General features: G+C 34.8%; 1 protein-coding gene across 6 annotated transcripts in view; it reads left to right on the forward strand.

The window, feature by feature from the left end:
* Positions 1–26,759, forward strand: part of LOC150101210 (nuclear factor 1 X-type-like) — a 675,427-nt gene that overhangs the window by 587,578 nt on the left and 61,090 nt on the right. For 5 of the 6 annotated variants that reach the window (XM_090401618.1, XM_090401623.1, XM_090401620.1 and 2 more), the window contains 2 exons: positions 4,949–5,116; positions 23,658–23,791. In XM_090401618.1, coding sequence (XP_090257744.1) covers positions 4,949–5,116; positions 23,658–23,791 — 302 coding nt within the window. The remainder of the gene's footprint in view (positions 1–4,948; positions 5,117–23,657; positions 23,792–26,759) is intronic. The other variant, XM_090401622.1, reaches the window with a different exon arrangement.

Genomic DNA, 26,759 nt, shown 5'->3' on the forward strand with positions numbered 1-26,759 from the left:
AAAATTTTTAAGAAATTCAACATTAGAACTTGCTTCACTACGGATACTGAATAAGGATAAGTGAAACATATCCTTATTCAGTATCCAGGAGTCTACAAGATTTTGTGTGAATGTGGCAAACGTATTACGGCCAGACAGCTAAATTCATCCTTTTACGTATGGAAGAACACCAAAGAGACATATCCTACAATAGGACCAGGGCCAGCGCTCTCTCTGGCCACGTTGCTCGGATGAAGGCTGCCAACACCTTGTAGACTGGCTGCAAACTTCTAATATCCATATGTGTTATGATGAACTCATAAGAAAGATTATTGAATCTAGAGAAATATCCCTCGCTTCATCCCATAGTAACAGTAGCCTTAGCTACATTCTTTCTGATGCACACATTGCCACTGTCCAGTATTGGGGCACTCGTGACAGCTCACGCACGTAGTCAACTTCAATTGGAAGAACTCCAGCATGCATTCCTGTTTTAAAATGCACTATTGTCTTTTATACTAGATCTGTTGATGTAATTTTATCATGTCGCTGTTATTTTATATAATTCTTTGCCTGTGATACCTGACGAAGTTGGTTTATTCAACGAAACTAGTAGTATCTTAACATTAAACCTTTTTCATTCTCAGTGTATAGTCATTGAAACTAATTTTTTATAACATTATCTACTGAGTAAATATGAATGATTATATATGTATACTTCAGATGATGACCTTAATATGAAGGTCAAATGTTAAGAAATTAAAGTAATTATTCTTAACACGGTTATAGTCTCCATAATTTACCAAAATGGATTGCAGGCTATTATTTTAAGAATACTTTGCAAAGGCTTTCAATAGATTGCCACATGACAAACTAGTAATTAAATTGGAACAGATGGAGTTGAATGGTTAGTGCATTAAACTGGAGATTTGCTGTCTGATAGTATCAACAGATTGTGTATGGAGGAGTGATATCCCAGAAGAGGAAAGTCACTAGTGACGTGCCCCTGGTGAGTCTGTTTTGGGGCCATTATTGTTTAATTTATATCTAAATGACATTGGAAAGAGATTAAATAGTGATATACAATTGTTTGCAGATGATGCAAAGGTGGGGAGAGTTATGAGAAGCAGAGCAGATGTTGTAGCTTTGCAAGAGGACCTAAATAAACTGTCTGAATGGGAGATTTGGGAAGTAAAGATAGGATGCAGATCATGTTGGAGGTTTAATGGAATATTTACAGCGCTGGGAAAGAATTAAAACGAATTTTAATGCTTCCAATATTTTGCCTCAGTCACTGAGACATCTTCAGGGATTACAAATAACTTTTGTAACATCACACTCAAATACAATACTAAGTGAAACACGTGGGTGACTCTAAAGTCCTATCTAGGTGGTGTGCCGTCTATGGGCATTTGTAGGTGACCTAGGATGTAAAGTGGGATCTCTGATAATTAATGTTTCCCAAATTTTGGAAAATTTAATCAACTGTATTTATTTAAATTTGGTTGATTTAGAATGTGCTGCCACAAATTCTAAAATCTGTCTTAAAAACATTTTAAAAACTCACGTGCTTCACTTAGTATATTGTATTTGAGTGTGTTGTTACAAAAGTTATTTGTAATCTCTGAAGGTGCCTCAGTGACTAAGACGAAATATTGTGAGCATTAAAATTAATTTTAATCCTTTCCCAGTGCTGTAAATATTCCATTAAACCTCCAATAGGATGCAGAGTATAGGATTGGAGGAGGTGAAGGAGATGGACTTGAGGATTGTGGTGGATAGGGACTTAATTTCATGGACATTTTGCTAAAATTGTGAGGCATGACATAGTGGATTATGGGAATGATTGGAAAACTCTGACATGTAGAAGTAAGGATGTTTTGTTTCCACTATACAAGAATTTGATCAGACTGCATATGGATTACTGCACAGATTTCTTCACCAAGTTTTCAAAAAGTTGAAGGATGTGTTGGAGACGGTTCAGAGATGATTGACTAAGTTGGTCTCTGGAATGTGGAATATGAGGACAGATGGAGACAATGCAAATTACAGAGCCTAGCAGATAGAAAGAAGAGGGGAGACATGATTGAGACATAAGTTGGTAAGGGATACCAGATTAGCATGAATGAGATTTTTCATAGAATATCTGGACACAAGGAGAATGAGAGACCATCCCTTGAACCTGTATAAGGTGATGTGTGAGCAAAGGGGTGAGGAGTATATTGCCTGAGAGTGTGGTGAGGGCAGGGACAATGAATGCATTTAAGTCAAGGTATGATGAGCTGTGAATGTGAGAGTGGGATCACCCATGATGAGTCTCTTGACTCCGTGGAGGTTTGTTAATAATATAGTTACAAAAAATAATATCCTCAAAGATTGATAACACAACAGAAGAATAAATTGCCTTCCTTTACTTATGTAATAGAACTTGATATAATATTAATTAATCAATTTTTGTTTTGAATACAAGTGTGTTTCTTCTTGAATAAACGAAGAACAAATCATGCTAACAAGTGAACAAACAGCCACAAACACCAAAGAAATGCAATCAAATCTGATCATGCCGATTCTAAGCTAACCTAATCTGAGGACTATACTGGCATAGATAACCAAGGTATTAAGTAATGGATGGATGGATGTGAGAGATTATTACTCTGTCAACATGTTATGCATTGCAGGAAGGGAAACAAACATTGCATTGAAGTTATGAAGCTGTGTGCTGTCTTAAGTCTGCATCATGAGGAGCTGTGGTATCTGGAATTGGTGTTAAATAATGAGTAAAGTTTCAAGGGGGGGGGAAGTCAATTAAGGAAGTTTTTTTTTTTTTTTATGTATATATCACTCACAAGACACCGCAAGGCCTGTAGCAAATAAATGCTGTGTATGGACTGGGGTCAAGAGTAAAGCAGTCTGTTGATTACTTTATTAACACAACATATTGATTTTCTTCTTAAAGAGCTAGAGGTTTTAGTCCTTGGGAAGACTAAAACCTCATGGTTGATGGCTATAATTGTCAGTTATTTTTGTAATGATATTGGAGTCAACTGTTGGATATAAAAGAAGCTTTAATAAAAGACAGTTTGAAGAGAATCTGTGGAGTATAAGGTGTGCATGCATAATGAACTAGCATTTGATGATTTCCAACTTGTGAGACAGATGATAAAAAAAAAAAAAAAACTTCTGTGTACCTCTCTGCACTTGTTCTATTTTTCTACAAAAACTGAAGACTACCATTAGATTGTCATTAGATGAGAATCAAAGAAGGGAAGGTTCTTATTTTCTTATTTCATGTACAAACCTTCAAGGCTCTTTCTAGTTTGTTCTTGCACTCTTCAAGGAATACATTTCTTCCTCTTTCTTATTCAAGTGTTTACAGAATTCCTTGCTGACAGACAGGTAGTTCCATGCATATATGTTAAGAAGAGCACCACAAAACATCCACTCTCATGATTCTGATAAATTGGACCATTCACACCATTGCTATCAGACACAGGGTTCAATTGAAAAAGACATTAATTTAAATATATGAATGAAAGAAGCATTATATTACATCAATAGCAATTTTTGTTATTAAGATTATATAAAGATGTGAAGTTTATATTCAAACTTATGTAAGAATGCTGCCTAAACTTGCCTAGTTCTGAGAAATTATCCTGCTTAATATCCACCATGACCATAGCATTATTTTTTTTTTTATTCTTTATTATTATTATTAACTATTTTTGTAGTAGTATTTTCTTGGAACTTGGATGGCTAGCGATTTTGCCCTCCTCCTGCTTTTAACATCATATTTTGCAACATTCATTATAATATTCAGTTATTATTCTATTTTATTTTTCTTTCACTATAATAATTAAGCATTGACAACAGTCATGAAACAAAATCAAAAATTCTGCTATTATTAAATATTTTATTTTCAATGTAAGTGCTTAATTAACCATTGCTTAATTAACTGTTTCAGAATATGATAGAAACATTTAAGTTGCATAAAAGGTTTTATAGGTAGATGCAGGGGAAATGTTTCAACACTTGCTAGATGGACCAGAAGAAGGGGTCATTTCTGAAAGTTGAATAAAGGTGTGGTTACTAGCGGTGGGAGGACTAGATTTTTTGTGTGGAGAGTGGTGAATGAGTGGAATGTGTTGCCAGAGTTGGTTGTGAGTGCTTTTTCTGTTAATGGATTCAAGGAGAGGTATGATAGATTGTATGGATGGATGGATAGATTGGGTCTCCTGCAATGAGTCTTTGAACTCCATGGAGGTGCCTGTATTATAATAATAAATAATAATAGAATATTAATCATTCGGCATCCCTCTTAATAGAGCAAATAAAATGTCAGAAGCCATCATATTTCTCAGTTAAAATTGGTTTAATAAATTTCAAATAGCTGTAAGTGCCATTATTCATTATTGTGTGGAATAGTGTTTATTTTAAAAATTGAAAATATGTTAATATACAGTGCATATGCATTCCTCTTGTATTACGTATAAAGGTGCAAGATGTGATTCTTATACACTTTATGACTGCTAGATTCAAGCCTTGAGAGTGAGTCTCTGTAGCTCAGTTAGTTCTTACAGTGCTCTGTAGCTAGAGAAAGATCTAGATTCAAATATACTAGAATATAAAGAACCTTTTATAAGGACTTTTCATTTGAAGTGGGTTTGTAGTCTCATACAGAGATGGCAGGTTTTTTCTTCCCAGAAACTTAAGAATTTTTCAATCTGATAAACAAGCATACTGATCAAAAGAACACACACAATTAACAGACATAATTTACAGGTTCCATATCTTTAGTTGCTGTAGCTGTAATTCCAAAACATCACAAACAACTGTGAGAGTTAAAACATGAGATCTATAATGATGAAAAGGTTATGAATTATTAGCCACTGCTCTCATCATCATGTCTTGTTTCAGGATTGCATGTACAGTATATGAAATTCTTAAACAAATGACTTTTTCCCTCCCTCAGGAAAACTTGCTTCTTTCCCAGACCTTAGTTCTTCAACACCTAGCCCTCCTACAAATTCTAATGCCACAGCAGGCAGCAATAGTCCACCAGGATCTGATCCAGGAGGTCCTAATTCTGGTACTATTGATATTCACAAAACAGCATCAACACCACCTTCTACATCTGTAGGTATGTATTTTTATTCTAATTTCAAAAAATAAATAATAAATAAAAATTAGGTAGTACAATATTGTTTCACCTATCTTAGTAAATATGGGATATACTTGATAATAAAAATCTGAAAAATGTTGCTGCTGTTTTTAAATATGAGATGATATTTTGCAAGTTACTACAATAATTGTTATATGTATTGTGCTAGACAGAATATTACTGGTTAAGTTTCCAGAACAAGTTCTAGAACATCAGCATGAATACTCATAATTTGTCTTAAAGAAAAATTAAACTTGGAATCAAACTTCAGTTTATGCAAAGGTTTTTCATCATCATGGATGTAACAATAATCATTATTTTAAAATTAATTTGCTAATGGTGGGCTCTGATCAAACAATGAATATGTGCAGTAAATTACTGTATATACGCAGACATAATTATTATTATTATTATTCAGGCCTCCATGGAGTCAAAAGACTCATCGCAGGAGGTCCTTCCTAAGAAACACAAAGTCTATCATACCACTCCGTAATGCATTGACCGTTCTTGCTCTCACCACTCTATCAGGCAATGCATTCCATGATTCAACCATCCTCCATGCAAAGAAACCACTCCTCACCCTCTTTCTCACGGTTTCCTTTCGTAACTTCCAGGGAAGGCCCCTTGTCATGACTCCTTCCCACTGTTCAACCAAACGAAAGAACTCCCCAGTGTCAACCCTGTAACCACCTCTCAACAGTTTAAAAGTCTCAATCATATCACCTCTCCTTCTTCTATCCACCAAACTCTGCAGTCCACACTCCCTCAGCCGATCCTCATAACTAACATTGTACAGTTCTGATACCATCTTTGTTATCCGCCTTTGTACCCTTTCCACAATTAATTTATCCCCTTCAAATCCTGAGGACCAGATCTGAGAACAGTAGTCTAAGAGTGGTCTGATCAGAGTCGTATACAACGGAATGATAACCTTTTTATCTCTGCAGGTCAGTGTCCTTCTCATTACTGCAGCAATCCTGTGTTACCTTCACTACCTTTGCAATATGTCCCCTAAATTTCAGGTTTCTATCAGTCATCAACCCCAGATCTTTTGTTTTCCTACTTCCTCCAGTTTAACTCCTCCTGTAGAGTATGCAGCGTCCCATCGATGTGTCCCAAACCTCAAGACCTTACATTTTGCTGTATTAAATCGACACCCCCATTCATTTGCCCATCTATCTAGCTTATTCAAATCCTCTTGCAGGACTACATCATCTGCACTATTACTAATAACCCTTCTCAGCTTTGCATCATCTGCAAACAACTGAATATCCACTTGCAATCCATGGACAATGTTATTGATATAAAGGTTAAACAATATAGGTCACAGTACTGAGGCCTGTGGAACCCTACTTGTAACCTTCTGCCTATTTGATAATGCTCCACCATTCACAACTCTCTGATACCTATCGGACAGCCAATCCTGAATCCAGTTGACCAATCTAACATCCAGACCCATGTGCTGCAACTTGAATATCAGCTTATCATGTGGCACCCTGTCAAATGCGGTAAATGCCTTTGCTAAGTCTAGGATAATGGCGGTATATGCCTTTCCCTCATCTAGTGCTCTTGTAACTTTATTATAAAAGGCTAGTATGTTGCTAAAACAAGAGCGCCCCTTCACAAATCCATGTTGACTCTCACAGATAACATTACCCTCATCTGCTCAATACTGTATATGGTCTCTCACTACTTTCTCCAGGATCTTACTAACTACTGATGACACACAAACTGGACTATAATTAGACACTTCCAGTCTGCTGCCAACCTTGTGCAATAAATTAACTGATTGTTTAATTTATCTTTCCAATATAAATTCCACTGTTTTATGAATTCTTTTAAACAAAAAATCCAGGGCACTTCAGAAATAAATAACCAGAACTTGAAAGAATTATAATCTCTGCATTGTTTTCAAACTTCATCTGAACCTGGCTGCCCTTATCTACTCTTCTAAGAATCCACTCTCTCCCCCCCCCTTTGTTTTAGGTGTTTACTAGGTTCCTTGTTCTTGAAACTTATGTTATGGTGAAACTTGAAGATCTGCCAATATCTGCATTGAAGAACACATGTAATACATCTGCTGTCATAACTGTATCAGTCAAGTCTAGCTGATCATGCCATAGATACCTTGCACAGAATTAAATAGGAAAAAACTACTATGCTTCACTGCAGCAAATATAAACTTGAAAGACTTATTTTAGAATTAGCAGCAGTTTTAAAAACCAGCCTAATCTAAATAAATGTGGTTGTGTTCAACTTCTCAAGCTTTGGGAAACTTTAATTCTTAGGCTACCTGCCTAACAGCTACGTATGGCTAGTCAACAGTACTCATAAAAGGTACCTTTTATAGGATTTAGGCTTTCTGTCCAACTTTTCCACTGATTGTTTTCTATGTGCTTTTACAGTTTTAAGATTGTATCCTTGATAATGAGACATTGTGATCTCTGTGACAGACAAAATATTATTATTATTATTCAGGCCTCCATAGAGTCAAGAGACTCATCGTGGGAGGTCCTTCCTAGGAAACACAAAGTCTATCATACCACTCCTTGAACTCATTGACTGTTCTTGCTCTCACCACTCTATCAGGCAATGTATTCCAAGGTTCAGCCACCCTCCACTCAAAGAAACCACTCCTCATCCTCTTGCTCTCAGCTTCCTTTCATAACTTATGGGATCTGTTAAACTTGTGTTTAATTATTTCTCTTTGTTGTATTCATTCTATTAAACTTAATGAAAAATCAAAATGAGAAATTGAACAGTGAGACTGATTTGTGCCTGTATACCTGCAGAAGATAAAGGAAGAAATGGAGGAATTTTTCAAATCATCAGAGAAGGCAAAAGGAAAGTTAGTCCTTGTTTAAGATCAAAACATTAGAGTAGAAAATGAACACTAGACATTTTGAATATAAAAATCTTTTGGGATTCTGTTGAAATCTTTTGGAAAATTTCAGGTAAAAGAGCAAAGCTAATAATAATATTATTAGCTTTGCTCTTGTATTTCTCTTCAGGACATGGATTACTGATACATTCCAAATTGATCTGAAGAAGGCTTATGCAATATTACAAAAGGAAAGCTATTCAGAACACTACAATTATATGGTGAAATGGGACATTGTACTATCTATATTTATATACAAAGTCTATATTTAAATTGCAAGTCACAGTTATAATTGAAGGATGTACAGGAAGGTATGATTGGATGTAAAATCAGGTGTGAGAATAAGGTGTATTCTCACACCTGATTTTACACTGTTATTCATCACCTGTATATGGATTGCATTATAAATGAAAATGACATTAAACCTGATATCGAAATTGGATATGGTAATCTCAGCGTTTTACTTCATGCAGATGATGGCGTGCTTTTTAATAAATGCAAGTTTGCAGAATTCCTTAACTAAATTGCATAACTGTTATATCAAATATGGCATGAAAATCAGCAATAAAAAAAGACCAAAAGCATGAAAATAGCAAAATAGACATGAACATGGAACACTTCGAGTGCATTATAATAAATTTAGTTTAATCCTTTATCCAAGTGTGTGCAAACAAAGTTTGCGCCTGAAAGTATCTTCAGGACTGCATTCTGAATATTTAGGCAAAATTTTTAGTGAAGAAGTCAAATAAAATATGGAAATAGACAATAGACTTATTAAAGCTGGCATAATAGAGGTCAAAATTCAACTATTAAAAATGCTGTGTTGAGAGAAAAATTTGGCAAAGAAAAATTAATGGTAGAAATTGAAAATAACAGAACTAACTCAGGTGTTCTTCAGAAGCAGTGGTATACTTAAGAGGATATAAACCACAAACTCAACTGACTACCAACCAAGGAGATTTAATTACCTAAGTAAAAGAATTGTTAAGGAATTCTAACAGTAGTACACCATCTGATCAAAAATATCCAGACATACCTTCATAGTAATGGATATGGTTATATACATACCAATCATGGCTCATACAGGTATAAAAGGAAGCACACAGTTTGCATTCTTCATAAACATATATTATCATTAAAATGGGCTGTAGTGAAGATCTCAGTGACTTTCAGAATGCCACCTTTGTAACAACTCAGTTCAGGGAATTTTTTTTTGTCATGCTGCAGTTGTCTTGATCAACTGTAAGTAATGTTATTGATTATGTGGAATTCTTATCTGAGAGGAGCAACGGCGACGTGGTAGGTCACATTAACTCACAAAGCAGCACTGCTGAGTGCTGAAGTGCAAGGCACGAAAAATTGCCTACCCGTAGTTGAAATCCTCACTATTGTGTTCTGAAATTCCTCTGTAAGCAATTCCTGCACCACAACTGTTTGTTGAGAACTGAAGAATGTGGGTTTACATGGCTGTACACAAGTCTAAAATCAAAAGCAATTTCAGGCATTGGTGGAGTGTAATACTTGCCACTGTTGGACTCTGGAGCAGTGAAAATATGTTCTTTTGAGTGATAAAATCATGCTTTACCATCTGGTAGTCTAGCAGATGAGTCTGGGTTTGGCAGATGCGAGGAGAACATTACCTGACCAAATGTGTTGTTCCAGCTGTGAAGTTTGGTGAAGGACAAGTCATGATCTGGGACTGTTTTTCATGGTTTTTGGCTGTTCCTCCCTAGTTTCAGTGATGAGGAGTCTTAACGCTACAGTATGTAATGACATTCTAGGCAGTTCCATGCTTCCAATATAAAGGAGGCAACAGCTTGGTACATCATTCCTGTACCAACATGACAATGCATTATCTGCAAAGTGAAGTCTATGCAGGAATGGTTTGATGAGATTGGTATTGAAGAACTTGTACTAACCTGCACAGAGCCCTGATCTGAACCCCATCAAACACCTGTGCAACTGGAATCCCTGTTGCAATTCAAGCTGAATCACCTGACATCGGTGACCAAACTCACTAATGCTCTTCTGGAAGAATGGAAGGGAATTCTCCTATAGGAAACATACCTTGTGAGGATGTTTTGAGAGACTGCTAAACAAATCACCACCACCAGTTGAAAGCTTTAGACCAGAACAATGTTTTCCCTATAATTTTTGCTGGCCCATGTTCACAAGTTTTCCATCTAAGTTAATAAACAAATTATGGAAATGAATTGGAAAAACATCCAATTGGCTTGTACTGATGACATCATTATCCTTAGAGACTCTCGTCAAGATATTATACAAACTACATCTAATTAAGGCAAGTAAGCCTATGAGTCTTGTAATAAACCAAGAAAAGACTAAATATATGTGAATTTCAAGGACCCATCAGGACTGATCCAACTTGTTTGTTGACAATTGTATCTTTGAGCAAGTGGATAATTTATTAACTATCTAGGAGTCAGCATGAACAGCTACAGTGATATGTATCAGGAGATAGAGAAGAGAATTAAGAATACCAGTTGTGTCAGTATTTTACAGCTCCTAAAATCTAGAATGTTATCAAGAAAATCCAAAGTTAAGAGAGATAATAGAAAACTTATCACATTTGAAAGAAAAATACTGAGAAAAATGTTTGAACCATCTTACATAGAATGCTGATGAACATATAATAAGGAACTATGAAACCTGTTTCAAATATCTGGTATTCATTCCATCATTTATAAGCAAGTTTGATCACATTTGGAGAGCATATTTAGTTAGAACTAGTTCATCAAACAAGTGCATATAAATAAAATTGACAACATCCACAGAACAGGAAGACCCCAAGCATGATGGATGGATATGTAGCATTCAAAGACCTAAGAGAGCTGAATGTTTGTATCAGATTCAGCCTGTGACAGAGAAAAATGGAGAAACTTTATCTTATGGATCTGAGAGCTGAGTTAGAAGTAAAACAGTTGATCAGAGACTGGAGACTACAGATATGAGAAAAGTTGGAGAGTAAAGAGATGACATAATTGGCTGAATCATTAAAAATTAAGATATTGGGAAAGAACTTGAATTGTTAGCATTCAAGAATGTGGGAAGAGCCAATCTCAGATACTATGGTCATATAAGCAATTCTGCTTATATGACCATAGGAAAGAATAACAAATTTCCTCTTCTTATAAGAAGAGGAAAGAATAACAAATCACGTGTTCAATGCCAAGATGGAGGTTGAATGACAAGTCAGAAGTTCCTTAGAAGGTAGAAATACTGGAGTCTGACAGATAAGACTAATTTAGAGGGAAATTGCTGACAGGAAATTAGTAATAATATAAATGTTTTATGTAGTATCATCATAGTATCCTGTACAACCCCCCCCCCCACACACACACACATTCTTAATGGGTATATATTAGGAATTTAATGATATTAGTCTCATATAGAAACCTCTCTCATATAGACAATCTGGGTTTTATATTTTCTAACCTCTAGTTGTAGAGCTTAGAAAAAAGAGCTCAAAAAAGAACGAAATCAGAGAAGCATTCCTGAAAGTGAAAGAACTTAATGGAAAAGCAAAACGAACACAATTTAACTGTTATTTATTATGAGATTAATTGTATTATTTAATCTCTGTTTCTAACAATTATTTTTTTATTTCCGAGTGTACCTATATATGCACAAGGGTTCACTCTGATTGGTGCAATGACTTTAACTCTTTCTTTCAGAATCCAAAAAAAAATTACTGACTCAAGACTAAATACAAAATAAACACATTTAATAACACACAAACATTATATACACTTCAAATAAAGTTACATAATTAACTACAAATTAATTGGACCCAAAGGCCTTTTAAACAAATGTACAGTTAAGAGATCAGCCATTCTCTGACTCAATCTATTACTGATTTGTTTAACATATACTTCATCTCATTTTACTAGAGTAGACATTTTGTTTATACAATAACAAAATGTACATAGCCAGTTTCTCTGTTAAGGCCTCATGTAGCACACATTAATTCTTCTTGACACTGAAGTGTAGATATTCTGAATTCACCTAAGTATAAACACTTTCACTTCATGCAATTTCTTTCCAATCAGCATTTCTTCGAACGTTCCTTTAGAACGTCATTAACAATATCTTCTTTTATTTACGAATACTTATTGACAGTCTTCTACCTTAAAACTCAGTTCTACAATTCCCTTTTCGGAATCTGCTATTAATCTTCCAATCAGCGTTTCTTCGAACATTCCTTTAGAACGTCGATTGCAATATCTTCCTTTATTTACCAACACTTGCTGACAGTCTTAAATCTTTAAAAACTCATAACTCTACACTTCCCTTTTCAGAATCTACTAATCCATGATTCCTTTTTTGGAATCTACTATTAATTTTCCTCCGACTGTCACATAAAAACTTAAGTTCCTCCTAACCTAAAAATCTTCCGGCCAGTGTTCTCTTTTCTCCCTGAACGCTTTCTTGTTGTTTTTCCGATACCTCGAAACTGAACACTCCCTGTCAGCTGTCAATCACCCATCAAACTCCTCGGCGAGCATGCACACTTCATGAAAGTGGCAAGCGAGAAGCTAAGTATAATGGCTGACACGTCTCTGTTAGCGACAAGAGAATGTCTTCATAAAACACCGCACTTAATCATTTTAAACTACAATAAAAATTTCTGAATGTAACACAGCTATCCAAATCCAGTAAGTACATGAATTTTTAACTGCTTTACATTTAATTTTGCAAAATAACACATCTGTAACGGGCACATCACAAGTGCTGACAATACGTATTATGAAACCAAAACTAATATTGTACTAACATAAACAATTCGTAAAAATATTCAGAATTTTAAATTATGATTATTTTTACATAACAACATCAAGGACAAAGATGGAAATATAATCATTGATAATGAAAAGATAAATGAGTGAGAGATGGTGAAATATTTATCAAATCTGTATGATGATGAAGAGAACATGATTGACGATTTACGACCTTAGGTTATGTGCAACAATAGATTCTACTCTACCTGCGAGAAATGAGATACAGTATAATCAAGAATTTTCCTAATAATAAATTACCTGGGTGTGATAGTAGCATAGTTGTGAAATTTTTCTTGTGAAGAATATTTACTATTTAACCAACTGAAAGAAACTTTCAACTGGCATCCTGAGTATTTTGATAAAATGATGATGCGCCACTTTTTTTACATAACTTCTAACCATTGATTTAGCTGTCACTATATCCAGTTACAAAATTTCCAATTTTGTAATTTATTGAATTTTGCACCACTTTTTTACATAACTTCTACCATTGATTTAGCTGTCACTATATCCAGTGGTTAGCTATGGAAATTTTAACAAAGGGCTCGCATCGTCGAGAAGAAAAAAAAAAAAAAACTTTTTTTTTTATAATATAATTATAATACTTATATTGCAACTTTGTAGTGCTTCTGACAGATATGATAATTCCTGTAGGATATCAACTATTAATGCTAGATCTTTTAAAAATTCCAAATTGAGAAGTTGGTTTTAAAAGCGACTATATTAATCGTTTGATGCAAAATGCTTGCATAAAGCTGGGTAATTTCTCTCCACAGCAAGAGTCGTTCGTAGACTGCAAGCTGCCCATCGTGGTCCAAACACAGTCGATCTTTAAAATTTCGATACCAAGGTCTTTTGCAATCGTATTTAATTCTCACTGATTTTTTGGTGATGGATTATAAAAAGCATATAATTTATCCATAAATATTTCAAAACGATTTATTTCTTTAATGTTTTTTTTATTGATGAGCTACACATTGCTAAATCACAATGTTGGGAAATTTTTGTAGAAGTGTGATTGCAACACCTGATTTGTTTCCTAACATTACACTAGCTCCATCAGAACAAAATGCAATGAGATGATTTTTTAAATAGTTATCAGAAAATCCGTATGAATTTAAAGTAGCAATTATAGGCATGTATACGTTCCGTGGTGGTATTTTCTAGTTCTACAAGATTATTAAACAATAAGAACAAGGGACTTGCAAATTTGAGAAAAATTTAAAAAAGGCTCGCATGAGCCCCTTATAGCTCACCACTGACTATATCCATTTAGAAATTACAAAATTTCGAATTTTGTAATTTAGTAATTTATTGAATTTTGTAATTTAGAAATTACAAAAAACTTTTCGCCCCTACCTCTAACAATGATCAGCCATCAGGGTGAGGAAATAGGAAACCCAAATACACTAAAAGCAATATGGATGGAACATTACCAAGAACCCTTTAAGAATGAAAGCAATAACTACCTAATAACAAAGGCCCACACTAACTCAAGACACGATGCCTTAATGATCCTTCCATCCAAAGTGGAGAATTCTAAAGCAAATGAAATCTGACAAAGCACCAGAGATAGACCAAATTCCATCAGAACTCTGGAAAGAAGGAAAGCAAACAACTTCAAAATTTCTTACCACACTTTACAACAAAATCATTAAATCATGAGAAATACCAGAAGATTGGAGAACAGGAATTATCATACCAATTTACAAGAAAGGAAGACTCAACCCGTCCCCGATGGAAGAGGACAGTAACTAAGTAATATCCATTTGTTTAGTTCCTCCTGAAAAGTCTCAAAAGTTGAAAACACACTGGGTTTTCAACTTTTCCATCCCATAACAATATGCAAATTTTTCTCGGTTTCTTCTGAACCATTTTATTATTATTAAATTTAATATTAAATATTATTATAAATGGTGAAAATTATCAGACAATCTGTTGAGTATGTCAGAAGTCACCAGATATAATCATAATATACATAATCTCATTGAATTAATGTTCAAGAATGTTTGTGGATGTTCTGAACTCTTAACAGTTGTGAATTTCTCCTACATGGAATAGCGACAACTAAGACCTGAGTTGTAAATAGACATTACTGTCTGATATGCTTGTCACACAAAGCAATTAAAGTAACAAAAACGCTTATATAAAAGCTTGTATTCTGACATACAAGTAAACTTTTGCACGCGCACGCGCACACACACACACACACACACACTTTTGCTTATAATCATCAATGATGTTTATGCATTTGTCCTCCTGTAGCACCATGTATCTGTTCTGGTGTAGAACATATCAGTCGGTCATCTTAAATCATGAAATAATAGTATGTTACACATCATTATTCATTTTAAATCAATCATTTACCAGCTAGGAACTCTTTCAGTGGTCTAAACAGATGGAAATCGCTAGGTGGAAGATTAAGCTGATTGCACCTTGATTAATGCTCATTGATATTGATTCAGCATTAGCAAAGGCATTACATTAGATCCAAAACTGTTTCAATGACATGCATGTTTTCTTCATAGGTATGCCTCTTCCCAGTTGCTGATGAGTAGTTTCTGTTAGTACGGGTATTCTTAACATGTAGAAGTCAGATCGCACTGTGCACCTCTGTATGACCATGTCTCCAATCCTACAGTCTTGCAACTGATGGTGCAGTAATACAACAGCCATATGATGCCATCTTGTCATCACATGAGCAAACAAATGATATAAATACTCTTTTCACCTCTTCAATCCCTCCCCCTTCCTCATTTACAACTAGCACCACGATCAGTGAGTTTCCAGTTACATCATGCGGTGACATTATTTTTTTAAAAAGTCCTTGCATTAAATAAGTTTGATGTTACTAAGGCTGTTGGTGGATAGTGCTTACATGTATTAAGGGAATATGCAAAGAAATACAGTGCCCTTAACTTTGTTGTTCATTGAGCATCCTATCATAAGGATAGTTTTTACAGAAAGAGAAGATTGTTCCTCGCCATAAAATAGAGAGAATAGAATATACAACAGCACTGATGAAATTATCAACCTGTTCAATATCAACCTGTATGTTTTGGGGATAGCGGTGAAGGTGCTAGACATGTTGATTGGAGGTAGAATACAAGACTAGTTTGATGAAAATAGGAATTTGTATAAAGGGCATTATTATATTATGATATTAGAAAACGTAAACAGCTGGTTGTAGTCTTCCATAACAAACTCCGCCCCATCTGGAAATCATCATTAATATCATTAAAGACAAAATTAAGACTATACCATGCAACCAGTAGATCCATCTTCTTGTATGGTTCTCAAACCTAGACAATTAGCACCAAAAAAACTAGAGGTCTAATTAACTCCTTTGGAACTACATCTCAAACTAATTCTTGGATACACTTGGATGGAGGATGGACCGTGTCACTAACTCTGCTGTGCTAAATCTGGCTAAGCAAGAACCACTTGTCAATATAGTCAAAAAAACTACAACTCAGATGGCTGGACATCATCTCAGACATCCTGAAGTTTCATCTTTTTTGGAATCCCTCATCCTGTACAAACCAGAAGATGGCAATCGCAATAGAGGAAGACCATGCAACCAATTTTGGTAATACATGTGTGAAACCATCAGTAGGCTGAACTGTAAAACTCCATCTGACATCTACCAGTTAGCTCAAGATAGAGAGAGACTTGGGAGACCATAATTTGCAATATTTAATTTTTAATATGAATCTCTTTTCCCTTTTCACATTATATCATATTGTGAATAAACTATGATGATAAAGGGCAACATGAATTTGTTGAGATGTAGTCTTCTTGGTAATCTAGTTACATTTTATAACTGAAGAGAGGAAATAGTTAATAATATTAGGTTAACTCATTTTAGTTTTTGTTGTTTTATATGGGTGTGTGGCTGAGTTATTTAGTGTATAAGTAAATTTGTATGTGTTTTGTTTAAATATGATATTGTCAGTATGGCAGCAAAGATGTCATTGTTGGGTGATTTGAATTTACATGATTTTGTACAGCACATTGTGTGTGATGAGATGTGTTCATCGCAAAAGTTAAAGGATTTATGGAAGAAGAGTGAAACTGGTCAGCACTGTATATTAAGTTTTTCAGGAGTGAGTGAGTACCGCTTGTGTGGCGAGAATGAAGCAAATGTTAGCAAGGTAGGCAATATTAATGGTAGATTGGAAAATATTAATGTCGGAATTAATGTTGAAATACACCTAAATAAGGAAATAGCACACTTACAAGTTATTCTTCACAGGACAAAGCACAAAATCAAAAAGGTGCTGGAGCGGGAAGAGATTAGCAGGACTGAGAAGAGAAAAAACCAGGTGGTCCAAGGTAAGAAATAAGATCATGTGAACAAATGAGAAAAACAAGATAAGGAGAAAATTATGTACAGAAATTATTATCAGAGGAGTATGTATGAAAGTATAACAAAAAATCCTGTTTTCCTAGCACAGAAATTAATTATATTAATTATGCCATACGAATGCAGAAAGGTAAGGTGAAAGAACTAATTGTCTTGGTTAACACTAATGAGGAACTGAGAGGTAAAAAATATTCCATGAAGAAGGATGTGAAGGACTTATTGAATGTAGCAAAAAAGAAAAGTGAGAAGGTAAAAATTGTAAGTCTCCTGCCACGCTGTGATAGAGGCAAATTGAGAAGAGAGGTGTTGATAGCAAACGAATCAATACTCAGGTTGTACAGAAGGAATAATGTAGAAATTGTGAGCCTAGAGTCTGATGGAAAGAAGGATTTATATGGAGTAGCCCATAAGTCACGAAGGAATTTAAAATGTAAATAACTTTTTTGATTATTAAAAAAAACTACATGTTCTATATTTCATTATAACTAAAAAGAATAAAAATAATTAATAAATAAAAAAAAAGTTATTAAATGTTTATACACCTTTGTGACTTATAAACCACCCTCTATACTACATGCATCTAAATGGTTTTGGTGTTAGGTATCTAAAGAGAACTTTGTTTACCGAACATGCTGGAGTGCAAATTCATGAAAACTTAAGCAGTTACGGTGGATGCAGGTGAGTGCACTTTGTACACTTATTGGCATTTGAAGCAGTCTGGTGTGTGCGTGAAGGGACCCATGCTTTGAGTGAGTGTGAGAATGACCAACAAGTGCAGAATCTATTCTCTTAAGCAAAAATATTGAATAGGATATTCAATTCAGAAAGTAAAGGTGGCTGGGAGCTTAATGGGATGCTGCAGTTTCTGTTTACTAATTCCAGAAGTATCAGAAACAAGGGGAGTTTTTGGCATTGATTAGTGCAACCTTGCCAAAAATTATAGACATTAATGAGACTTGGTTAACAGCAGATGATGTAGTTACAGGGATAGAATGTGAAGGGTTTAGTATTTTCAGGGAGGATAGAGAAGATGGGATGGGGGGGGGAATTACTGTTGATGATAACAGATTCTTGCAGCCAAAAAGAATAGAAGATAGCGTGGCTGTTCATTTGAAGCAGTCTGGTGTGAGATGAAGGCCAATAAGACAAAATATACAGTCAGTTGCTGCTACTATAGGCCAGGGGGTTTCAGGGATGATCTGCAAGACATGCATCAGCAAATTAGTACAACGAGCACAGGTCGAATTATTATTTTGAGGAATTCAAGTATGGAGATATAGATTGGAAGAAAGAAAATCACATGGCAGGAAGGAAATGGAATTTGTACACTTATTGAGAAATAATTACTTGAGGGGACTTAGGGTATGAGAGTATTGTACCTGGTCATAAGATTAGGAGAGCTATCCAAAGCCAAGGTGGCCACATTACTTTCAATTGGACAAAGTGACCATGCGGTCTTGACTTGGAAGATTGCAAAACATGAATATTCTGTCAAGGAGGGGTATATGTGGAATTACAAGGCAGGGGATTATAACAACCTTAGGAAGAAGCTTGAAGTTGCACCATGGCATAAAAACTTGCAAGGGAAATATATTAATAATGCATTGGAGATAGTTAAATAGCATCTAGAGGAAGCAATGTTAAATTTATACTTAAGGTAAGGAAGGTAAATCAGATAGAAGTTAGATGGATGACTAGTATCATTAAGCATGAGCTGCAAAAAAAGATATTGTTTTGAGGGCATATAAGGAAAAAGATGACCAGCATGCTCATGAACAGTACAAGGGCAAAAAAAGGTGACTCTCATGGTAAGGAAGACAAAATCAGATGACAAAAAGAAACTAGCCAAGCAGGCCAAAGGAAATCACAAAGAATTATTTCGTTACCTGGCACAGGAAGAATTACTATGGAACCTTAATGAGTGCTGATGGTGACAGAAGCAGATAAAATAGTTAAGTTACTGAGTGACCACTTTGCAAGAATATATCATCTAAGCGAGGTTAATGCTGTGATATATGTAACAGATTTGGAGGTTCTTAGGATATTGCAGAATTCTAATATAAATACAGCTGTGGGATTAGATGGGATATCAGCTTGCATTTTGTGAGAAAGCGCAAGAGAATTGCCTATGACTAGGCTTTTTAATTTAAGTCCCAGCCCTGGTAGAGTTCCAAAAGATTGGAAAGAGGACAAATATAGGCCAGTCATTATCTAAGGAGTGGTGATAAAAGTACTGGAAAAATTTGTCAAAAAGAGAATTCAAGAATGAGTAGTTAAGAATATGATACTCTGAGGGGCAACATAGCTTTGTGAAGGGTCAATCATACCTTAGTAATTTACTAAGTTTTTATAATAGTTACAGCTGGGTTAGATAAAAGAAATGGCTACACAATGATTCTGCTGGATCTTGCAAAGGTATTTGACAGAATACCACTTGGTATTCTGTCAAATACCAAGTGGTATTTGACAGAATACCAAGGTATTCTGTCAAATACCTTTGCAAGATCCAGCAGAATCATTGTGTAGCCATTTCTTTTATCTAACCCAGCTGTAACTATTTTTTCATCATTGGTCATTTTTTGAATTAATTTTTTTTATTGTCAAAATTTTTTCCCAATGATCTCGTTAGGGTACCCACCAAGTTTGAGGGTATTTTGTCTACTGGTTTTCTCTATAGATTGATCTGAATAGGAGTACTTTAATTCGAAACTCACCATGAACTAATATTCTCTGCAATTACCACACTCGGCAGTGCATTGCCATCATTCACCACTCTCCATGCAGATCAACCAGCTTCTCATTCTCTTGCTCCCATCCTCTTTATACACGTCAGGGATAACTTCCTGTTCTCTTCCCATTTCCCACTATTGTGTGAAAAAGCCTCTTCCACATTAATGTGATAACTCTTTACCAACTTATGTGTCTCTATCATAGCCACCTCCTATGCATTTTCTCAACCTTTCTTCATACTCAACAATCCAGAGACTAGAAACCATCTTAGTCTGTTACCTCTGGACTCTTAATCCTTTTGAAAACAGGTGACCAAATATGTGTAAGTCCATATGTGGCCTAATCAAGACTTTATACAGTTGAACTGTAATCTCCTTACTTCTACAAGTCAGTATCCTCTGCATTATTGCCAGAATTCATTATGCTATCTTCATAATTTTAGCAATGAGTCCTGTAAATATTTAATCCCTATCCACCATCACTCCCAGATCTCATATTTCCTCTGCCTCCTCCAATATATCCCTACCAGTTGTATGCTCTGCATTCTATCTTTTTTAAAACCCAATTTTAAATCCCACTGTTCAGACCTTCTCCAATACCATTACATTAATACATGTTAAACTGCAATGGTTCTAAAACAGATGCTTGCAACACAACACTGGTGACTGCTCTCCCATACACAACTTGCTGATACATATCACTTCCAGTTTAACTGGTTCCACTTCATCCAATGCAGTTAACTATCAGCTTATTATATGGTAATCTATCAAAAACGTTTGAAAAACTTGTATTGTATTAATCTTTCTGGTCCACATACCTCATGTTATTGTAATAAGTAAGCAGATTACTAAAACGTGATATTCCTTTAGCAAACACACGCTATTCATCAATCCAGTTCTGGATCTTAGTCTTCACTAACCTCTCCAACACTTAATCGTAACACCTGAAACAAAAATTTGTCTATAATTTGAAGCTTGACTCTTGTTGCATCTCTTATGAAGCAGTACAATCTTGCATTCTTTCCACTCCTTTGGAACTTGGCCTAATGTTATGACTCATTAACAAGCATGTGAAGCAGATATCAACTTCCTGGTACACTTCTCAAAACTACAAATAATGTATAAAGAAAAAAGACATTAAAAAAAGAAAAACTGCTTTTGAAAACAAAATATGCTTTCAATATATCAAGTCCCTCAGCCTTACTGACATAAATTTTACTTAATTCCCCACATGCCTCATATTTACACTGCTCTCTTCCCACTGCACTCTCTGCATGATGTCACTTCACATGAATGAAATACTTTTATGAACTGATTATTTAATATCTCAACTGTATCCTCTAAGTAGTTATCCTTTTACTGTTTTCTCCAGCCAAGTATAATCCTTCTATAATCATTCATCTGCAGTCAGCAGAAGAAATTCTGCTGAATGCATATCAAAAGAACTTCCTGTTTTTTTGCTACATTAGATAACTGCTGCTCATAATGAACTTTTCTTACCCTTACCAACCAAGTCACCTTCCTTGCATTTTCTTTGTACTCTTCATATAGCTGATTATTATCACTCACTTTGTGCTGTCTTCATAATGCCTTCTTCCTTCAGATTGCATGCTTAATCTCTTTGTGCATCCATTTCACACCTACCTTAACCTTCTGACCCTTGGAATATATTTAGACATTGCTTCAGCTAGATAGTTCATGAATGGTACTCAAGCAGTACTGATCTCCTTTACTACTCTCCCCCCCCCACACACACACATACCTCTTTCATGATACAGCTGCAAGCTGTCTCCTAAGCTTTTTATAATCACCATTCTTGTAATTCCACAAATATCCTTTCTTCACAGAAGTTCTCATATAATTGGCAACCATGCAGATGATCACTTCATGGATCCTTTGATGAGATGATGGAATCCAAGAACCTTGGTTCATGTGTGCCTCATGTTACATGCTGTCTAAGGTAGCTGGTTCTCAAAAACTCAAATTCGTTTTCTTTACTTTCAGGCACTATGTTGTCATCTCAGTCTATATTACTATACTTAAAACCATCTAAAACAATTGCCCTTTTCTTATATGCGTGGATAGGCTTATGTGTTCGTCAGGCATTTTGTAATAGATTTCACGGTTTAATATGAACACACATGGATAAGACAATAACTATTTATTAACTTAAAAGCTAATATATACAACACAAAGTTTGTTACAAATGCAAAACAACCACAATCCGGTGTAACAGTGGGGCTAGTAAAAGTAACTGCAGCGTGCAACACAAGACTAAAGTCCTAATATAGCGCCATCTAGGTTAAAAAAAAAAAAACAGAGCACACAACACAAACTTTGTGTCGTGTGCTCTGAAGATGCTGGATATAATACCAGCGAAATATTAGCTTTTAATTTAATAAATAGTTATTGTCTTATCCATCTGTGTTCATATTAAATCGTGAAATCTATTACAAAATGCCCTTTTCTTGCTTACTTGACTAATTATAGCAACATCCAACTAAATATTTCATCTATCCACATCATACCATACCACCTCAAAGCCTCTACCATTATTTCCACCCTTGCATTGACACAACTCCTTTGTTACCAACTCTTCCATCTCTATTCTCATTAAATGGCATCCTCATGCAACCACATCTCACTTATTTCAATACTTTTGGGGTGAATGAACTTAATCAGTGCAACCATTTCATTCCCCTTATTTCTGATAATATTTCCGCACTCATATACAACCATAACATCCTATATTCAGTACATTCAGAACTTTAAAACAAGTATAAATAAACATCATCCAAGACAGTCATAAAAAGTATCTTGCAAAAAAAAAAAAAAAAAACAAGGAAAAAAGAAAATGTGGTATGCTTATGTAGTATAGTGTAGCAACGTCATATATTGAAGAATTTAAGTAGAGCCATTTTTTAAGCTATTTTTGACTGTAGGCAGTTAATATTTATTGTAATTTCTAAATTCACATGCTTATTTCATTTCATTGTGTCATCATATAATAAATATAAATGAAGATCCCAAAATATTAAATTTGAATCAAACTCATGTGGGCCAGAATAGAGGAACAGGTATACACCATTTAATCTATTACAAATAATGTATAAAGGGAGAAGAAAAAAAAAAGTTATTTAAAAAAAAAAACTACTTTTGAAAACAAAATCTGCTTTCAAATATCAGCATAACTTTTTTTTAATCAAATTTTTCTATTATTAAAAACAGGCAAACATACATATATGATATAATAATTAAAAACTTTTAATTGTTATTTGCATGACTGATAAACAGATATGTGCATGCAGATACATTGTAGGAAATAAAATTACAGGCCTAAAGAAAACCACCACAGGAATGGTTAAGAGTTCTACTCTAATTTGTAAACATTATATATGTAAATAACATGTAATGCAACATAATTGAAATTTGAATTCCAGTATATACAGGAATACTCATTGGATAATCATGTGATTCTCTGTCATTTTGCTTAGCAGCATGCAAAAAGTATATATTAAAAATAACTGTCTAAAATACCTTTCACTGATTCATAATTAATGTTATGAAGACCTAAACTGACAAGACACATTTTTATACTTAAAAGTGTGAACTATCAAATCCAGAGAAATCTGATCAAATAATTAAATTGTATAACTTTTTAATTTCATCTTTAATTGATTTATCTTTAGTTATTAGATAAACTTTGAAATTAAAGTATCTCTTACTTAGTGTTTTTTTTTAATAGGTCCACAGTCAGGATCAAATAGCACAGTGGAATCATCTCCAGTCAGTCGTTCTGTAATGAGTAATAGTCCTTTTACAACATTAGCTAGGCCAGAACATAGTTTTGCACACATACATCAGCAAGCAACTTCACAAGTATGTTATCCTGATGAAAACAATGTGTGAATCAGATTAAGTGTAGTTTTTGAGAATAGCTAGTTTAACAGATTTAAAGTTTAATTAAACTTTAAAGCTGCTTCCATTACATGTTGACAATTAGATATAGTGAAATTCGTATATATATATATATATATATATATATACTCCCTCTGTCCAAAAAAGAAACCGAACTTTTTGAAAATAGAAGAAACTAGTGGCGCCACTGGTTGTATCTTTTTGTTGCCAAAAGCAGCAACCTTCTTTAGTGTTGTGTTGACTGTTTATGACATTTGTTTCATTAGAAGCCGAGTTATAGTGGCAAGAGTGACAGTGTGTTTTGACGAACAGTCGGAAAATGAGTTTCAAACAGAGAGCTGTGATTGACTTTTGTGTTAAACTTGGTAAATGTTTTACCGAAATGCATCAAATGCTTCAAAAAGCATGCAGTGATGAATGGTTATCCCATACTCAAGTTTATTTAAGGATTTGTGGTCGTGGGATGCTCAAGAACGACAAAAAGCCGGGCCGTCCAAAAACTGGACTGAGCGAAATTAACATCCAAAAAGTGCATGATTTCTCCAAAGAAACCCGAAATTGTCCGTGAGATTGATTGAAGATTAATTGGGATTCCAAAATAAACTGTGCACAATATTTTTACTGAGAGTTTGGGCCTTCGTAAATTGAATTCGCGATTTGTTCTCCACAAGTTGACCGACAACCAAAAAAAAAAAAAAAAAGTATCGAATTGAAACTGCAAGGACCTTATTAAAACTGCTCGTAAGGACTCAAACTTCCATAAAACGATCGTTACTGGTGATGAAACATGGTGTTTCGAGAATGAGCCTGAAACAAAGCACCAGAGTGCTGAGTGGAGACCACCAGAAGATCGGCATCCGAAAAAATGTCTCCTGGAGAAGTCAAAAGTAAAGACAATGCTGAATTGTTTCTATGATTTCAAGGGCATTATCTACAAAGAATTTGTTCTGCCTGGCCAAACGGTCAATGGTGAGTTTTATCTCGAAGTTTTGAAACGATTGATAGTGAGAATTTGTTGCATACGGCATGAATATCGTGATGCAGCAGCTGGTCACTTTAGCACGATAATGCACCATCTCATCGTTCGAACATTGTGAGACAGTTTTTGAGCAAAAACCAAGTTTGTTTGTTGGATCACTGGCCATATTCACCTGATTTTAGCACCCTGTGACTTCTTTTTTTTCCACCGACTTCATTTACTGATGAAAGGAAAGTGATACGACACCATTGAAAATGTTCAAGGAGCAGTAACCACGACCCTCAACAGTATCCCAAAAACCTATATAAAAAACTCATTTAACTAATTAATTGACCATGCCAAATGCTGAATCGAAGCGGATGGAGAGTATATTGATTGAAATAAATGATTTGAATAATTATAATTCGTGTTTTATTTTCTATCAAAAGTTTGGTTTCTTTTTGGACAGAGGGTGTAATATGTAATTTGAAATATATATTAACAGTAAGTGCAAGTGAAGAATCAGGCTCAGTCTTCAGGCAAAACTAAGTATTTTTATTTACTGCAAAGAAATAAGTGTGTATGGTATATCTGGTGACTTCATCTTAATGCATAGTTTTTGATGCATGAAACCATTCATAGTCAGAAATGCCTTATAAAAGTGTGTTCTTAGTGGTTGCAGAGGTATGGATGATTTAAACTCCATAGTTCTAACTTGGATATTTAGCACATGCTGTATTTCACTGAACGTATTATTTACTGTGAAAAGGGGGGAATTACGTTATACTGTTCAGTTTAATAAATGTTCAAAATAGCTGCAATCTGTGTCCAGAAATGTGTAACTTTCTGAAGAAGTGCAGAATAATTAACATGCCATGCAGCATTAAAAACTGTTGAATTAGTTCATCTTTTACATACATGTATAGTAGATTGTGATCTGGTAACCACAGTGGCCAATTCTACTGACTGTCATAACTCAAATGATGAAAGTTTCAAGATCTAGCATAACCAAAGTCCGTAACACTGTAAGGAGAACAGCTTTTGTCCCACTCGATGACATGGTTAGTTGTAGAGAAATGAGACGATAGGCCAGAAATATCATGTCTGTTTTTTGACATAGACAATGTGTTCCTTTTTCTGATTTCGAGGCTTCTCAAAGTCTGTCCGATGTAACTAGAGCCACAAGTGCATGGAATATTATAAACTCCAGCATATTTATAGAAAGGATGGTTGTCTTTTGGAGATCTTAGTAGTGTTTACGAATAGATTCTATTGGTTTAAATGTTACTCTTATTTTGTGTTGTTTGAGGTGGCTGGCTTGTGGCTCTAGTTACATCGGACAGACTTCGAGAAACCTCGAAATCAGGCAAAAGGAACACATTGGCTATGTCAAAAACAACAGACAGGATATTTCTGGCCTATCGTCTCATTTTCTCTACAACTAACCATGTCATCGAGTGGGACAAAAGCCGTTCTCCATATATAGAGGAAGATTACCATTCGAGAATTTTCAAAGCAGCAGCAGCCACAGTCGCCCGTTCTACTATCAACTTTAACAGAAATCAAGGCCTAATACTCCCAGAGATATGGAAAACCCCTAATCAGAACTTTAAAAACGGAAAAATGAACTTTAATACAAACTACAGAAAGTTCCTTAGCAACAGCTAGCTAAACTTGTACACGTGATACGAGTTTCACTCACGTTTGATACTATTCTATTTGTAATTATTCTAGTCAGTTTTTTACAGTTATTTTTGTCAGTTTTGTAGTTATGCATAATTGTGAGATTCTTTAAACTTATAAGTGCCCTGAAGATGCCAACAGTTAAAGTGTGGCAAAACTAGTTTGATAAAATTTTAATAATAATTTCAATAATTTTAATTTCAGTTTAATAAAATTGATCAAAAGGTATTGAAGGTCATTCAGATGTAGAGATTGTTGCTGCCAAATCTAAAGGTCAAGACAACAGTG

Source organism: Typopeltis vanoorti, chromosome 12 (assembly GCF_054136105.1).
Source record: "Typopeltis vanoorti isolate ZY-2024b chromosome 12, IOZ_Tvanoo_1.0, whole genome shotgun sequence".
Taxonomy (NCBI): domain Eukaryota; kingdom Metazoa; phylum Arthropoda; class Arachnida; order Uropygi; family Thelyphonidae; genus Typopeltis; species Typopeltis vanoorti.